Below are 18,126 nucleotides of genomic sequence, written 5' to 3'. Positions count from 1 at the left end.
CTAGCCACTGCTGTCACCTGGGCCTCTAGCAAGGATGGATCCAGGACCATTCCCAGACTATGACCCTGCTCAGATGGACTATGACCCCATCCAAAGGCAATTTTCCAGACTCAGGAACCACCTACCCACAGCGCCTCTGTCTTGCTAGGATGTAGAATGTACAAGCATGCAGGCTTCCAAAGAGGAGATCGCCCAATGTGGTTATGCTATGGTATGGTTTAGTTTAGCGTGATATATGAACCAGGCCATTCTCTGGTGGTTATGACATGACAAGCCTGGATTCACTGAAAGTGAAACGAACTACTGCAGAAGTCTCCTGGATGAACAAGAAAAGGGAGTCCATAAACCCAAGGATTTGCCTGGGCTTATTCCAGCTTGTGTAGGTTATGCTAAACTGCTTGAACCATGGCCAGTAATAACAAAGTGGTCATAACAGAGTGTCTAGCTAAAAGGGATTCATAATGGCTAGTAGTTAGCAAAGCACAAATGTTTATGGGCTTATTCATGTTATCAGTGTATGAAAATGCATGTTAATTATGAAAAAGTCGTATCAGTGAGATGGCAGGAGGAATAGGAATAGTTTATTATAGTGAAGAAGAATACAGATACTATCTGCCTCTATAAAATCTAGACATATGATAATATTATCTCACTATTCAACATTAGAAATAATCAAATTGTAATGCTACAAAGGGTACTGTTCCATTACCCCCTTGGCGTTTGCAAGCAATAAAGATTGATACCAGCTATGCTAATTAGGTTGCTTTGTTCAGCCAACAGATTATCCTTACAGCTAAAAGTTATGATTCTTCAGAGCAGGTAATACGTTACCATGCAGTTACTGGGGAGGCTCCCTTCCCTTATAGTACAGGGAAGGGAGCCTCCTGTGGGTTGGTTTGGCAGCCCTCTCTAGGCTCCAAGACTGTACTATATCCAGTGTTCAATATCTGATGTATTGTGCCCGTGCACTGTGCTCTGCACTGCTCTTTATGGGCCAGAAAGACTAATGTTTGAGAGTCATTTTTAGTCTTGTAAATGGCCAAAAGGTGGCACTGCCACATCAAGAGAAACGCTACTGTTGTTTTCATACAGTTGCTGATGAGCTCACCCTCGTAGTCAAAACTTCACTGAGTAATTAGATGCCTGTTGTCCTGTATTTCATCCAGTGTTCCCAGGCTTCATGAAAGCTAACCCCATGAAAAAGCCACTGAGCTTGGCTGAAAGTGACCAGCTGGGTGTCTAACACTGCCCAGTAGTCCCCACTCTTTTGTGGCATCTGAAGACACCATCCACTCTTGCACAGCTCCAAGCTCCTACTTTCTACTATGGCATATAAGCATATTGTTAAGTAGTTTCAGACCCTGTTTGAGGCTTCAGATAGGGCATTAGAGGGACAACTGTTGGATTCCACATATCTCCAGACAATATGACATTACAGGTACTGCACTTTATATGTTAAATAATGACACCCAGACTAATGGCACAATCCTGTGTTACTGTTCTCTGTTGTGGCACATGGGATCCTACACATCAACCCTAATACTAGCATATGGGAATAACTGCTCTCCTTATGCTAGTGCTGCCCTAGTGCAGATATCACTAGTACTTCTGTGATGGCACTAGTACCACAGCTCCCTGTACGATACAGTTGTACAAAGAACTTTATGCAGCTATTGACATGGTGGAATGGATTAGGAGGTATGGCCTTTGCAGAAGGCATCGCAGAGATGAATCTATCTTCAATACTGATATGAATGGGGCAGTGTGGGGCAATACTAGAACTTGCTGCATTACCTGTTCTGTTGTGGCTCACTGACAAAGTAAGATTAATTAGCATACCTGAACATTCTTCTTGGATTTAGTGAAGCCAACCAGAAGCTGTAGGAATTTGAATAATAATTGCACGTTCCTCGGCCATGACATTCAATAAATGGAATGGCATGAAATTTTTCTAAACATGACCCTGGAGATGCCAGCGCTTGTCCAGAAGCTTCTGAGCCTGCACCTGTATACTATAATCATAAATGTCTTCCATGAAAACCTGTTCACTGGTAATATCTGAAGATTTTAAAAAATACCCAATGTAAAACTTGCTTTTGAGGTGTTAGTATTTGAGCTAGTTGAATACCAGAATCCAGGGGCCACAGCTGCCACAAGCTAGCTTTATATAGCAATTGGTAATTTTTACTACTAAGTTACTAGTAATTATTACTAGTGTCATGGTAATGTTAGCAGTTGTCACCAATACCAAACTTGAAGCAAAGCACTGGAATTTCAAGTAAATTGTTTAGTGTATTACTTCAATCCCTAGAAAAGCTCTTTTCACTGTACAGAAAAATGAAAACTAGTATAAAGACAATACAGACTGAAAAGAAATAATCTTTTAAGTTTAGGACCTTCAGTAGCCTCATTTCAAAGGAGGCAGTTGTAAACTACCTATTTCATTTTCTTTTGTTATTGTTGCTGTCATTCTTTAGGCTAACAGAAAATGGTTATCAAAATGCTGACATGATAGTGGACTGTTTATAGGATCCTAAGAAAACAGAGTTCTTTCCCAAATTATGAATCAAACATTTGCCTCTATCCCCAGGTTTATCATGACCGCTGCCAGCAATGTTTTGAGCTGGTCTGCAGAGCACACGCATATGTGCGTGTGTGCATGCGTGTGTGTTTTTTTACCTCGCTTCTACTCACCACCTTTCTTTCACTAGGCTAGTGGATGATTTTAAGCTAGGTTACCCCTCAGGCTAGTCCAAGAGCTGAAATTAATCTATACTTTCTCCCCTGGAGTCTGTAAAATGTGAATCATCACTCAATCTTTCAGACATGTTGTATGGACTAACCAATAAATTTGATGGCATGCCATAGTCCCTAAACATAACCAGTAATGTAGTGGCAAATTCAGAAGTGCAAGACCCCTTCCAACCTCATACTTCTAGTTCCCCCACCACCACCAATCTCTTTTGCCCCTCCTCCATGCCCTTCCGCCTTCTCTCCCACACCCTCTTTAGCCCCCCTATCCTGCATGCCCCTCCTTGGTGTGTACTCTTGCCACACTCACTGGGATGGAGGGAGAGGGGGTGGGAGGCCTCAGAGGTGAGAAAGGAGAGGTGGGAAGGAGGCTTTCACTTGCGCACACACCTCAGTAGAAGGAAGAGGTGCTGCTGCTGCTGCCGCTGCCTGGTGCAGAGCAATGACTGAGTGATGTGAGGCAAAGGAGGTGGGCACTTGCTCATCAGATGCAAAGCAGCTATGCCTTTTCCTTCTCCTAAGGTGCAAGTGAAAGCCTCCCTCTTTCCTACCTCTCCTTTCTCGCCTCAGAGGCCTGCCACCCACCAGCAACTCCTGCAGCCCAGCAAGCATAACCAACAGCAGCAGCAGACACTTCCTGGGTATCCTGAAGGGCCAAGCCACGTCAAAGGGAAGGGACGCAACTGACACCCACCTCTCAAACTAATGGGATGGCAACCGCCCCCACGACCCAAGACAAACATCACTGAATATAGCCCTCCTCCCAATTGACTAGGTCCTTATGCAACCCATTCCTCTGACAACCCTGCCCAACAGTGTTTAATTGGGAACTAAAATCTGCATCACATGGGACTTGCAATTACACAGAACTACATTCTATATTTTGTTTAATGCAGATTGTATCTTGACCAGTACTGGAGATATATAAAACAAACTTTAAAGGCTGCTGCTGTGATCTATCCGAGTGGTTCCCAAACCCTTTTCCCCAAGGACCACTTAAAAATTGCTGATGGTCTTGGTGGATCACTTAGTGATATTTTCTGCCTATTGTAGCAATTGTAATGTGCTGTGCTAGATGCTGTATGATTGTTTCCTTTATTTCTTATATTGTATTACAATTTGCGTTCTATGGAATTCAAATTCTAATACAATATTAGAAATAAAAGAAGCAATAAAATACAAGTAAAATCAGTACCACTAATGAGGACATGCCGTGCACCATCTGAATGAAGCTTGCAGATCACTGGTGGTCCATGGACCATAGTTTGAGAACCCCTGTTCTATCCTAATGTGTTATGTGGGATGATAAGTGCTCTGGAGCTTGCTTCAGTCTCAGAATCAGCCTATTTGATATGCACTGAGGAAGAAGTATCCAGATTAGCTAAGCCAGTTATATATATCAGGATGCTGACAATATATTTCCCAGTTTAACAGAGCTTCTCTCTTTTGCTATGGCCTAGGCTGCCAACTTGGTCTCCAGCTTCCTTGTAGTAATTCCAGCTCTTCATCTACTCTTATTTGTTGTTTTTTCTGTTTGCTCCAGACTCTAGCTTGCTTTCTTATCTACAACAATATATTCTTCTTTCCTGGACTGTTTTGCTTAACCTGGGACAACCTTTGGCTGACCACTCAATTTCAGTTAAACACTTAAATGTAATGTTACAAATCAGCTGTCCAAATATCTCCTGCCTGTATGCCCCAATGCTGCAGATACAATAACAGAGTCTGCCACAGACTAGTTCAGCCACCTCTCTGGAAAGACCTGATACTGATCCTAGCCAAGTTGCAAAGCACCGTGGCAGCTGTTGATTTCCTCCCATTTCAGTCTTCTCACTGGTCTGGTGGGGGAGCCAAGCTCTTGTCCTGCTCAGGGAGTAAGGTGATAAAAGGGGATGGGGATGCTTGCAGGCAGCAGGTGTGCTGAATGGAAGGAATATGTTGACTAAAAAGTCAGAGTGAGTATGAATTGTGCTTGTTACTCATCTGGATAATGAACTGAGCCCTTGATCTTGGGCTAGACTTCTTTTTTTAAAGTGAAAACAGAGCTGGTCAAATACTCATGCGGTCTTTTACTCCATGGAAGTTTTCCTTTCTGAAACTTGGCTCCTTTCTAGTGACAACTGGATTATTTGGAGAAATTGTGTTTCTGCATTTTGCTAGCCAACATTTCAATGTTAAGGTTGCAGATCTAAATAATGGAGCAAAGAAACAGTGTAAATTGCCTCCTATGGAGGATTTCCCACACTGCACAGGCAAAGTAAAATGGCTGAAAAACATCTGGCAATCTGATCCTTGTTATGCAAGTTACGGTGTGAATGGGTCCACATGCTCCTTTTTTATTTACCTCAGCGAGGTTGAAAACTGGTGTCCTCGTTTACCCTGGAGAGCAAAACATCTGAATGAAGCAACTGATCAGAAGACACTTGCCAAAATAAGAACCAATTTTGATTTGTTATACAAAATGATGTCTAGACATGAAGCATTCAAGTGGATGCTGCTGCGAATCAGGAGAATGGCTGATACATGGATAGAAGCAATAAAATCATTTGCTGTTAAACAAAACCTGGAGAGAAGACAAAAAGGAATCCTCATTCATCTGGGACTTCTGACAAAAGAATCAAGGTTCACGATAGCAGAGGATGCATTTAGTGGCGGTCCACTTGGTGAATTAGTCCAGTGGAGTGATTTAATTACTTCTCTCTATTTACTGGGCCACGACATTAGGATTTCATCTTCACTGGCAGAGCTCATGGAGATTATAAATGAGATTGGTAACAGGACTAGTAGCTGGTCTGGCTGCCCAATGCATGGGGATAAAGTAATAGAACTTATTTACATTGACATAGCTGGACTTGCTCAATTTAAGAGGCTCTTTGGACCATTGTGGATTCCCTTTCGGTGCATGTTCCGTGTGCTTGATTCTTTTGGGACTGAACCAGAGTTTAACAATGTTTATTATGCCAGGTCTAAAGGCCACGAGACACCATGGGGAAAACTGAACCTTAATCCACAACAGTTCTACACAATGTATCCTCACACTCCAAGCAATAGCTTCCTTGGCTTTGTAGCAGAACAGTATTTAAACTCCAATAATATCAGTGTCATCAAAAGGCAGAATCAATCGCTTGTTTATGGCAAAGTTGACAGTTTCTGGAAAGATAAGAAGTCTTATTTGGATGTTATTCACACATATACAGAAGTCCATGGAACTGTTAAGAGTACAAGCATTGGCTACATGCCCAGCTATGTTAAAAACCACGGCATCCTCAGTGGCCAAGATTTACAGTTTTTGCTGAGAAAGACAAAGCTCTTTGTTGGACTTGGCTTTCCATATGAGGGGCCTGCTCCTGTGGAGGCTATTGCAAATGGATGTGCTTTTCTGAATCCAAAGTTTAATCCACCAAAAAGCAGAAAAAACACAGACTTCTTCAAAGAAAAGCCAACCTTCAGAGAGTTGACATCTCAACATCCATATGCTGAAGTTTACATTGGAAAACCAAATGTCTGGACTGTAGACATCAATGATCTTTCTGAAGTTGAGAAAGCAGTAAAGGCAATTTTGAATAAAAAAATTGAACCTTACCTGCCCTATGAATTTACATGTGAAGGGATGCTCCAGAGAATTAGTATTTTCATAGAGAAACAAGATTTCTGCTACAAGCAAATGATGTGGCCCCCTTTAAGTGCCCTCCAGGTTAAAATTGCTGGGCCTGGGAAATCATGTAAGCAGGTTTGTCAAGAAAATCAGCTTATCTGTGAGCCATCCTTCTTCAATCATCTTAACATGAAAAAAACCCTCCTGAAATACAGCATTGAATGCCATACAGCTGAGTATGCACGTGATATTGTGGTCCCATTCTTTGACGAAAGGAGAAAGCACTGTGTTTTCCAGGTTGATCCATTGTTGTTCAGTTGTGCAGGATCCCATCCAAACCACAAAAGAATCTGCCCTTGTAGAGACTACCTAAATGGACAGGTTGCACTTTGTAAAGACTGTTTATAGCAGCAACTCACATGACTTTATCAAGAGACAAAATGGCTTGGAGAGAGCTACTGCCATTTCTTTCACCAGTTGAATAATTGCAAGTAGAACAATTGCTGAAGAGCAGAAATCTGTAGCAAGATGGAACAGATGCTAAATAATTAAAAAAATAAAAAGCTCCTTTACTGGCCACCCTTGCTACTACTATACAAAAGTACACTAAGAATTTTTATTTTTATTTCTTACCATAACAAAAGAAAATCCTTTCCAGACAGACTGCCATCCTTGAGGACATGGCGGAACTGAAGTTGTTTGACTGTGGACTGCTATCACCATTGCAGGGCCTTCACAGACAATGCATCTATGCCATGGCATACAAGATCATTACAGGAGGAAAAACAGACAAATGCTCCTTTGGAATGGGGTAAAAAAATTGTAGCCCACAGACTAACCTTTAGCTATTCACTCTCCCTCCCTCTTGCATTTGCCCTCAGTCATGTTGTTAATGTAGCCAAATCTGACTGGCTATGTAATGACATCATTGTTACTAAGATGATTTTTCAGCAAAAAATATGGTACTAAAGAACAGGGCTGCAAAGAGCTCATTTTCTCGAGTACTGCCATTTGAATGCTAGCCTGGGAGCATCATGGAAAGTGGGTACCTGAATATGTGTTTAGGAGGAGCATAATTGTACTACATGAACACTTTTGTCCCCTTTCTCACACTTGAGGGAAAAAATGCCAACCTGGGGAAAGTGCCAAATCATGCAACCAGAAGAAAGTATAGAAATCCAATCTATATATGCAAATTTAAAGTATTTTCTAGCTACATTAATATATATGTGATTACCACCCAGCTGTAACTTGCCTTAAGTTTTATTTTTAATCATTAGTCTTGCTTAATGCATTTCTGGGTGTTTTAAGCACTTCATTTCAGATTCATCCTTTTTATGGCTAGCACAATAGTCTGCCACTTGGGACAAGTTGCAGGATCTGCTCTATCCTTCCTGTCCTGCTTCTGCCTTCTCTCCCAATCTCTCCTCATCCTGCTTGCTTTTTTCCACTTTGCCACAGTGTTAGTGGCAGCAGCACTGGCTAGTTGTCCTGCCTTGCTCTGAGAAAGGACCTCAGGCATTCTAGGTAAGATGGCTAAGAGACTGCCTGCACAACTCCCTCTTTGTCATGGCGGCTAGAGAAGACTGGCCATTTCTCAGATCAAGAGAGAGAGGAGAGTCCTGCAGAAGCCTTGCATGGGCAGCAGGAGGAGCTGGAACTGCAAGCCAAGCTGGCACTGACCAGGGCCCCAGTGGGGTGCCAATTTGCTGCCCCATGCCCCCACCACCCGAGAAAGTTATCTCAATTTGCTCAGTGATTTAGCTGATCCTGACCTTTTAGATACAGTTTACAAGACAGGGGCTGTGAATACACTAGTTGCCAGAGCAAAGTGTTTCCATTAGCCACACCTGGAGGGGAACAGGTTGATCTGCCATTCAGTTGTGAAATCTCTTTGAAGCTGATTTTTTTTTTAAATGCACTCATGCTGCTTCCACCAGGTTTTACAGTAAAAAGGGGCAGGGTCTGGGTGGTGTAGTGTACCCATGTTTTCAGAAGAGAGAACTGGAGACGCACTAGAACCAGAAAAACTGTGTGTGTTTCTACCCTCAATTTAGTGTTGGTTTGGGATTATAAATCATAATCTACACACATTTATCCAAAATGAATAAACAAGCATACATCTGTATGGGAATACAATCAGAAAAAGAATGTAACTATTTAAAATACTACCTGCTAATATAAGGCTCCAAAGCTTTTCCAGAAATTGGTGCCATATCTGCTGGCATTGGTTCTGCTGTTGACAGCCAATATGAATAGTCATTGCGAGAAGCAAATCTGCAAACATTACTGGGATTACATAATAAAAAGGGCATGGTGGTAAATCTCTGAAGGCAGCTACCAGCTGTACCTAGAAGATTCAGAAGAGAAGCTATGATCAGCTCTATACAGTTTGTATAGAAATGTTGTAAAATCTAATTTATAGTGTTAAGCAACTGAAGCACTGTAAATAGGGGCAACTCCAGGATAACTAGGGTTTACAAAGGCCATTTATTAGAGAATGAAGGTTTTAATCCATGCTATGTAGTGTCTTACTAATAATGCTTAATATCGTGTCACTGAAAGTTAGAGAGAGAGGGAAACATTTTGGGAGAACACCCACTACTGCTTGGAATCATCCTGGCACTGTAATAAAGGAACTATGATTGCATGAGACAGGAAGATCTATTAAGATAAAAACTAAAAAGCCAGAAAAAAACAAACACGTTAATGTTACAGAATGTTTCTAAAACAGCTACCACGCAGGAGCATAAGATATGTAAAGAAATGCAGATGTGAACTGAAGTAGCTACAGGAAAGTAGTAATGCTACATTGCTAGTTATGGTTGTCCAGAATAACTATGAGAGGCTCCTTGAACAGGGCTGCTCACATAAGCACCTTATGCTCCAGTTTACTACCCAGTAGTATCAAAGAAGATTTCTTACTTAATTGTATTACTTAAGCCAGGCTCTAAGATGTTGTTTTCGCATTATAATGTTAAGGATGCTCTGTTGAGTAAAAAAAGTTCCATTTAAAAGGAATCATTTGAAGCATATATTTATGAAAGTACCAAGGTCTTGTCCATGTGCTTGTTCATTTCCTTGTACAAAGAGAAGAGAATAACCACTATAGATTTGAGCTGTCCCAGATGGACATGAAGGAATCTCTGCTGACTGACTATGCCGAGAAAAGATGAAGCCCCTTTTTGCTGGGTCAAGTAAGCAGCTTCCTGGAAATCCAGCGAGTCCCTTTACACCAGGAAACCCAAGCAATCCAGGCAAACCTAAAATAAAAATAACTAGGTTAAAAATACATATGTTTGTGTTTGTATTTGTGTGTGTATGTGTCTGACAGCATGCACAAATTGTATGAAAACACAACATTATTTGCACGTTGTATCCAGGCGAATCTGACGTTATATATGATTCCTCTATCAGTGTTCTTTCTACTTGGCCGAAGGAAATCCACTACATGTATTTTTGTTATTTCAGCTATTATGTTAACATTTATCAGTGTAAAAGTTGCTGAGGAAATAACACTTGTATGTTATTTCCTAACCCATAACTGAAGAAGTTTACTGAATAAACAAGAATTCCTTGGTTCTATACAGTGTATTTTCTTCACACTGAGGCAGTTCCAAAAATCATATCTAGGCTTATTAAATGAAAATGTGCGTGGGCCTTTTGCTTACAGACAAGAGTCCTCTCTTTCCCCCCCTCTTTTGGCAAGCTGTGATTAAAGCAGGAGGCCTCTTATTAACTATAGTTTCCCATTTTGTCCAAACCAGGAAACTATGGTAATCAGCTTTGGAACAACCCAGGATATTAAACCAACTTCAAACTATGGTTAAATATTCTGGTTTGTTCCAAAGCTGTTAATCACAGATTTGGAAAATTATGGTTAATTAGAGGTTTCCTAGTTTTATTACCACTCTTAATGAAATTGTCACATTATTAATAAGTGTAGATATGCTCATTTGATTGTATTGCATTTGAATACTAGTATGCAAGCCTACCAAGCAAACCTCATACATTTATTCAGTCATGGATGTGGATTACATCCATGACTGAATAAATGAAATGAATAAATTAAACTAGGTTTTGATTGATATTTATATTACATACATTATCATACACCTAAGGAGCCACTGCAGTTATTCACTACCATCAATAAATATTTTTCATAGAGGTCTGATTTATTCATCATCGGCGTAGCAAGGATGTTGCTTCCATGTGTCTGGATCCCATGCTATACTGGTAACAACTGCTGGGCTGTCTGGAACCATGAAGGACGGGAATATCACATGGGTAGTTCCCACTTCAGCACTACTGTTCCCAGGGATCATAAGGCCCTTTTGTTGGAGCTTCCTATATGATCCTCCCCATCCCATGCAGTTCCACTCATTGCACATACATGTACAACAAAGCATTACTTATGAATGTGAAATACTTTAAAATCTTTTGTCATTTAGCTTATATGCCATATACTATAAAACAAGTAGATGGCAACTAGACTTACCAGCAAGCCCCAGTGTAGGGTAAAGGACTTGAATTATGATGTATCACATGCAAACACATATTTGTCTCCATGAGACCAAGGTTGTTGACTGCATGTACTGGAGGTTGGGCCCAAAGGGCAGTCTAGGGATTCTGCTCTTGTACCGTCCACCCCGCTGCACGACAGACTCCCTGGCCGAGGTACTGGAGGTGGTCTCGGATGTGCGTGTGCAGTCCCCAAACTTGTTAGTATTGGGAGACTTTAATGTACATTCGGAGGCCATCCTCACAGGGGCACCTTAGGACTTCATGGATACCATGGCTTCCTGGGAGCTGCAACTTATTCCAACGGGGCCCACCCATGTAGCTGGTCATGCACTCGACCTTGTGTTTGTCTCAGGAGTGATCTGAAAATTAGGGGTACATCCATCACCCCCTTATCATGGTCAGATCACTACTTGGTGAGGGTGGACTTCTTGGTGCCACAAACCCTCCGTGGGGGTGGAGGACCCATTAGGATGGTCCGCCCCAGACATCTGATGGATCCAGATGGATTCCTGAATGCGCTTGGGGATTCTTTGGAGCATGCACACGGGCACTCGGTTGAGTCCCCCTGGTGGAGGGGTGGAATGCTGGAATCACCGGGGCATTAGACCGGGTGGCTCTGAAACTCCCTCTCCCCCTGAATACAGCTCAGATGGCACCGTGGTATACTCCATGGTTGCGAACTCTGAGGCAGGAGGTGAGATGGCTAGAGCGCTGGTGGCGGAAATATTGCTCTGATGATGATTTGACATGGGTCAGAGCGGCTGCGGCAGCCTACCATGTGGCGATGAGGGCAGCAAAAAAGGATTTTTATGCTGCCTCTATTGCGTCTGCAGAGTGCTGTCCCAGGAGGCTGTTCCAAGTGGTCCGGAGCCTGGTCGGTCCAGTTGTCCCAGAACCGATGGAACATGCTAAGGCCTCCTGTGATGAGTTTGCAAAGCACTTTACGGAGAAAATCAATCGTACTAAGAGTGCTATTCCGTGTGCTGTGGACACAGTGAGTGAGCCAGAGGCAGCCAGTGGTGCTCCGGTGGTGTGGGATCGGTTCCAGCTTCTTCCTTCTGATGAAGTGGACAAGGTGCTTTCAACCTTAAAGCCAACCATTTGCTTACTCGACCCTTGCCCGTCGTGGCTCATTATGAGCTGCAAGGACAGACTGGGCGAGGGGATCAAGATGGTGGTAAATGCGTTCCTGGGAGTAATGCCATCAGCTCTCGAGGCAGTAATAAAACCAATTCTAAAGAAGCCCTCCTTGGATCCCCAAGATCTGAACAACTTTCGCCCAGTCTCAAATCTGCCATTCCTGGGCAAGGCGGTGGCGAAGCAGTTGCAAGTGCATTTGGAGGAAGTGGATTATCTGGATCCATTTCAATCAGGCTTCAGGCCTGGACATGGGACTGAAACGGCCTTGGTCGCCTTGGTGGATGATATGAGGAGGGCATTGGATAGGGGCGAATGCACCTTCCTTGTCCTCCTGGATCTCTCAGCGGCTTTTGATACCGTTGACCACGGTATCCTTCTGGACTGCCTGAAGAGGTTAGGCATAGGGGGCACTGTACTGCAGTGGTTCTGTTCCTTCCTCTCTGGTAGGTACCAGAGAGTGGCATTGGGGGATGAGGTTTCGGATCCTTGGCCTCCCACTTGTGGGGTGCCACAGGGCTCCATCCTCTCCCCAATGCTGTTCAACATCTATATAAAGCCTCTGGGGGCTATCATCAGAAGATTTGGTCTGCAGTTTCACCAGTATGTGGATGACACGCAACTCTATCTCTCATTCAAATCTTCACCGAGGTTGGCTGTAGAAACCCTGTCCAAGTGTCTGAAGTCGATGAGTGGCTGGATGGGAAGGAATAAGCTGAAGCTGAACCCTGACAAAACCGAGGTACTGTTTGTGGGAGACAAGGGAAGGTTGGGGGATGTTGACCTGGTGCTCAATAGGGTACAATTGCCCCTGAAAGACCAGGTCCGCAGCCTGGGGGTCATTCTTGACTCCCAGCTGTCCATGGAGACTCAGGTCTTGGCTGTGAGTCGGGCGGCACTGTATCAACTCCATCTGATACGGAGGCTGCGCCCCTACCTTCCCAACCATCTGCTTCCATCTGTGGTACATGTCCTGGTCTCCTCTCGCCTAGACTACTGTAATGCGCTCTACATGGGGTTACCCTTGAAAACGGTCCGGAAACTGCAACTGGTACAGAATGCGGCGGCTCGCCTGATTAAAGGCAGCCGCTGGCGAGATCACATCACTCCAGTGCTGAAGGAGTTGCACTGGTTACCGGTTGTTTTCCAGGCTCAATTCAAGGTGTTGGTTCTGACCTTTAAAACCCTATACGGTTTTGGCCCAGTCTATCTGAAGGAGCGCCTCCAACATCATCAGGGATGCCGCTCAACAAGATCAGCCTCAAAAGGCCGCCTCTCTATCCCACCACTTAAAACAGCTAGACTGGTGAGAACTAGGGAGAGCGCTTTTTCAATTGTGGCCCCCACTTTGTGGAATTCCCTCCCAAATGATCTCCGCCATGCCCCCTCTATGATGAGCTTCTGCCGGGCCTTGAAGACCTGGCTCTTCAGGCAGGCTTTTGGGGTGGGTTAGGTTTTATTATTATTGTTGAGATTTTTAATGTTTTAATGTATTTGTATGTTTTTATTTTGTACGTCGCCCAGAGTGTCTGGACAGCCAGATGGGCGACTAATAAATTTAATAAATAAATAAATAAATAAATAAATAAATATTTTGGCTAGAATCAGAACTTAATTAAGAATGCTTAATCAAAAAATCTCTAACTCACCCTGCCACTTTATTTTTCAGTTCTATTTTATTATTATAAGAATGGTTTATTAAGACTTTCCAAATCAAAGCATACATTGCCACAAAGCATCAAAAATAACTCACACGGTTTGAACACAAAAGACAATAATCACAGGGTCATCATATAATCAACAATTCAAGTATACAATATTAAGTCAGTCAGCCTATAATATCCCTCCATAAAATTGCATGTGTCAATGCAGGAAGCCAATGTGTTCTTTGACAGCAATATATTTAATAAAACTATTTCATGCAGAACATATTTTTCCCTTTGGATTCTTCCCTTCCCTTAGTTGATATGTTTTTCCACTTATCTGTTCCAATAGTGTAATGGGTGTTCAGGTGTTAGCTTGCCTTTCCTCACCCAAAAGACAAATATTTACTTAGAAGGCCCATGGAAGACATTAAATGGCTAAATCTGTTTCAATTAATTAGAATTCCTGTGTGTACTAGAAATTTTACATGAAAAACTGATCTGAAGCCTAAAAAGAGACCAGACCTTGAAGTCAAAAGGATTCATTGAAAGCTGACATATTCCATACTATTGATATGTATCAAGGCATGTACAGTTTGGTGATGCTCAACATAGGGAGCTACCTTATACCACATTTCACCATTGATCCATCTAGCTCAGTACTGTCTACCCTGTCTATCTGAAGGACCGTATCTTCCAATATGAGCCTGGCTGAGCCCTGAGATCATTGGGAGAGGCTCTTCTCTTGGTTCTGCCACCCTCATAGGTACATCTGGTGGGAACACGGGAAAGAGCCTTCTTGGTGGCTGCCCCTGGGCTCTGGAACTCCCTTCCTAGGCTCCTTTCCTGCTGTCCTTCCATCAGCAGGTGAAGACTTACCTATTCCGACATGCTTATGGGAACTGACTGCAAGGACTATTAAATAGCGTGCTGTTTTCACTGATATGTATTTTGTATTTTTTAAATCGCTATGTTTTAATTGGTTTTAATGCTACAATAGTTTAATTACATTTTAATTAACTTCTGTACGTTTTATTTATATGTTTTTAACTTGAATATTAGGCAGGTGCCATCTCTATCTTTTTGGCGCCTTTTGAAGACTTTCCTCTTTCAACAAGCCTTTTAGGTTGAGACCTATCCCAGTCTGCGTCTGTGTTAGAATAGCTTAATGTGTTTTTTAATAATGTTTTTAACCCTTTTTTAAAGTTGTTTTTTAAAATGTTTTTAACACTGTTTTGTTTTAATGTATTTTAAGATCTGTTTTTATGATGTTTTAAAGTGTTTTTAGCGCTTTGTTTGCCACCTTAGGCTCCTGCTGGGAGGAAGGGCGGGATACAAATTAAATAATAAATAAATAATAAATAAATAAAACTTTGTTTTAATTTTTGTAAGCTGCTTTGAGTCCCAGTTCTGGGAAAAAGGCAGGATATAAATGAATAAAATAATAATAATACCCTGCCTGATTCCAGCTCTCCAGGGTTTCAGAAAGGAATCTTTCCCAGCTCTATCCAGAGATAACAGGGATTGAACCTGGGACCTTCTGCATGCAAAGCAGATGCTCTACCATGGAGCTAGGGCCCTTCCTCCGACAGTTTTATTATTCAGTTTCCAAAATACTTTGGAATATTGTATGTTTTTCTTTATTGGTTAAGCGACAGAATTGACTGAAAGGCTGGGTGAATTAATTGTCATCTTGATGATGCCTTAAGATGTTCTACTGTTAACTATTGTGTGGTACTGGCCAACTTACTAGAGAAAAAAATAAACTCCAGAACATTTTTTTTATGTTTGGAGAAAGCACGGTTACAATAAACAGTTCTGGTGAACAGATGAAACTGCCTCATAGTAGATCAGACCATTAGTTCATCTATCCCAATAGTACCTATTCTGACTGTTCTCAGCTCTCCAACATTTTGAGTAGAAGTCCTTTCAGCACCTGCTACCTAATCTTTTAACTAGAGGTATCTGAGGTTTTATACATATAAAGTATGTGCCATGGCCATTTCCTCCATATTGGCAGAAGTAACAATAACAAATCAGAATAATTATAGGCTTAGAAACAGAGGACTGTAATAGTTCTTCCAGACCACATAGCAGGTTGTACACTGTGTATGGCTGAAGGTCTCCCATCCTATAAGGGATCCTTAGGCATTTCAGGCCTATAGATTCAAAACTAATTAACACTGAAATAATGCCACAAACATCATTATAATCGTGTAGCACCACAGATATCTTATTTATAATACCTTTTTGTCCTTGAAATCCCTTATCTCCTTTTAGTCCAGGTGGCCCAGGTATACCTGGAATCCCAATACGCCCTGGCTGGCCCTTTATACTTGGAGGTCCTGGATTCATATTGGGAAACACATGTCAGCATACAGCAATTTATCAGCATCTACACAATAATTCCAAGGGCCACATGCCAGCGGAGGTGGAACCAGAGAAAAAAGTGGGGAGAACAGTGAATGCCAATTGTACAGTAAGCTGGTTTGTACACACACTCCCTCTCCATCCAGACAAGCCAAAGGAATTATCAGGTCAAGGACATATTCCAGCCACACACAAAAAATCAGAGTGCAAAGCAGGGCCCGGGGGGGGGGGTGCGGCCTGTAGAGAATTGATAGAGAGGACTGGAGAGCTGCATTTAGCCTGAGGTTTCCCACTCATGATATATGTCTTATAAGAAAAGGTTGTGGCTTCTTTTGGAGCTAAAAATTGTGCATATAAGCTGGAAACATCAGCTAAGTTTCCTTTAAGATGAATTGTTTGGGTTATTACAAAGCATTAAGCAGGGGATTGGACTAGATGATCTCCAAGATATCTTCTAACTCTAACATTCAATGAAAGCTTGCACATCCCTATACCAACTAAGGTTCATAGAATCAGAATAGTAGAGTTGGAAGGGGCCTGCCTATAAGACCAACAAATCCAACCCCCTGCTCACTGCAGGAATCCAAGTTAAAGCATACCCAACAGGTGGTTGTCCAGCTGCCTCTTTAATGCCTCCAGTGTTGGAGAGCCCACCACCTCCCTAGGTAACTGGTTCCATTGTCATACTGCTCTAACAGGAAGTTTTTCCTGATGTTCAGCCAAACACCGGGAAATTCAATTAACTTCCACTGGTATTGTGATGATCAAGCAATTCAGTATTGCAGAACTACTCATTAGATTAGAAACAAGTAATTTTCATCAGTATAGATAATTTACCTCCTAGCCACTAACATGTGGCCTTCTTTGCTGTAAAATGGCAATATTAGTGACCTACTTCATAGGGCTGTTGCACGAGCAAACACAATAATCATTGGGAGGTACTCTGTAAGTTACAATTGACAAATAATAGCTTTCCACACAACTGAGAGTTAATTCCTGTGCATCCTGTTACATACGCATTTCTAAATATTAGGGTCAATGAGACACAGAAGTCAAGTATTTCTATTGCAGCTGCAATTTTTCTAGCTGCCATCTGGAATGTCTGTGGCTAGTATTTGTGCAGGCCAGTTTCACATAAATGTTTCCCTTGAGATCATGGGCACATGCATGGTTGTGGAAAAGAGGGGGTGCTATAGGTGTAAACTGCTGCTACTTCTCTTATCTAGGCAACATTGCATTCATTTTGAAGCAAGAGCACACTGAAGCAGGGTGTTTTGATGGTTACTTGATCTTCATATATTGGGACTGTATATTCTTCCAACATTTTCAGAGTTTTGTTTCTCTTGGCTGTAACCATGTCTAACTTACACAAGGTATGTTCACAGGATGTTATCTGGCCTTGCTGTTCTCCTTTCTTCTATTAGGGCAAGCAGAGGGGAGAGCTTATGAAACTTGTACCTGTCAGCCCAGGTGGTCCTCTGGGACCTGGATCTCCTGAGCTTCCTGGGTTTCCTGGAGGTCCAGCAGGTCCTGGGTTTCCTGGGAAAGAGACAGCTTTCCCGGATGCTCCACTCTGACCTAATAATGGATGGATAAACAAATAATTGGTTGATTTATATTATAAATCAGGGGAGATAAGAATGGAGGGTAGATTGAGAGAGATTATACTTACCAGGTGGTCCCTTTGGCCCTCCAGGCCCTGGCACTCCTGTTGGCCCAGGTGGTCCTCCATTACCCTTTTCTCCTGAAAAGAAGACTTGACATTATTAGACATGAACCAGTTATAATGTTCAGAGTATTTGTGAAATCAGTGAATAATAGGTTGACTTTTAAAAAGGATCACTGGTGAGTGGATCTTGAGGGCCAGATGGAGATATATGCAGGGGCAGATATGCCCTGTAGACTGCAGGTTAGCAACTCCTGAGCTAATCTGTGCAATCCTAGAGCAACTAATATATAGCACATTAGTAGTGCAATCCTAATACATGTTGAATCAGAAACAAACTCAGAGTTCAAAGTGACTCATTATCAGGTACGTATGAATAAAGCAAAGATGGGGAACCTGTGACTCTCCAGATGTTGCTGGGCTACAGTTGCCATCACTTC

General features: G+C 42.3%; 2 protein-coding genes across 8 annotated transcripts in view; one reads left to right on the top strand and one right to left on the bottom strand.

Moving 5' to 3' along the window:
* Positions 1 to 18,126, bottom strand: part of COL4A3 (collagen type IV alpha 3 chain) — a 152,989-nt gene that overhangs the window by 4,122 nt on the left and 130,741 nt on the right. For 3 of the 5 annotated variants that reach the window (XM_061636830.1, XM_061636829.1, XM_061636832.1), the window contains 7 exons: positions 17,693 to 17,764; positions 17,479 to 17,598; positions 15,897 to 15,995; positions 9,397 to 9,609; positions 8,519 to 8,696; positions 6,980 to 7,094; positions 1,840 to 2,012 (listed from right to left, as the gene is read on the bottom strand). In XM_061636830.1, the coding sequence (XP_061492814.1) occupies positions 1,840 to 2,012; positions 6,980 to 7,094; positions 8,519 to 8,696; positions 9,397 to 9,609; positions 15,897 to 15,995; positions 17,479 to 17,598; positions 17,693 to 17,764 (970 nt within the window). The remainder of the gene's footprint in view (positions 1 to 1,839; positions 2,013 to 6,979; positions 7,095 to 8,518; positions 8,697 to 9,396; positions 9,610 to 15,896; positions 15,996 to 17,478; positions 17,599 to 17,692; positions 17,765 to 18,126) is intronic. The other 2 variants (XM_061636833.1, XM_061636834.1) reach the window with 2 other exon arrangements.
* LOC133389352 (alpha-1,6-mannosylglycoprotein 6-beta-N-acetylglucosaminyltransferase A-like) overlaps positions 1 to 18,126 on the top strand; it is a 46,763-nt gene that overhangs the window by 11,136 nt on the left and 17,501 nt on the right. For 2 of the 3 annotated variants that reach the window (XM_061636836.1, XM_061636835.1), the window contains exon 2: positions 5,101 to 7,280. The exons of the other annotated variant lie outside the window; for it this stretch is intronic. In XM_061636836.1, the coding sequence (XP_061492820.1) occupies positions 5,213 to 6,754 (1,542 nt within the window). In that variant the 5' untranslated portion in view covers positions 5,101 to 5,212 and the 3' untranslated portion in view covers positions 6,755 to 7,280. Of the gene's footprint in view, positions 1 to 5,100; positions 7,281 to 18,126 lie in introns of those variants that run through there. 3 annotated transcript variants of the gene reach the window in all.

Source organism: Rhineura floridana, chromosome 7, assembly GCF_030035675.1.
Source record: "Rhineura floridana isolate rRhiFlo1 chromosome 7, rRhiFlo1.hap2, whole genome shotgun sequence".
Taxonomy (NCBI): domain Eukaryota; kingdom Metazoa; phylum Chordata; class Lepidosauria; order Squamata; family Rhineuridae; genus Rhineura; species Rhineura floridana.
Note: the sequence above shows the minus strand (reverse complement) of the source record. Positions and strands in the feature narration are given on the sequence as shown.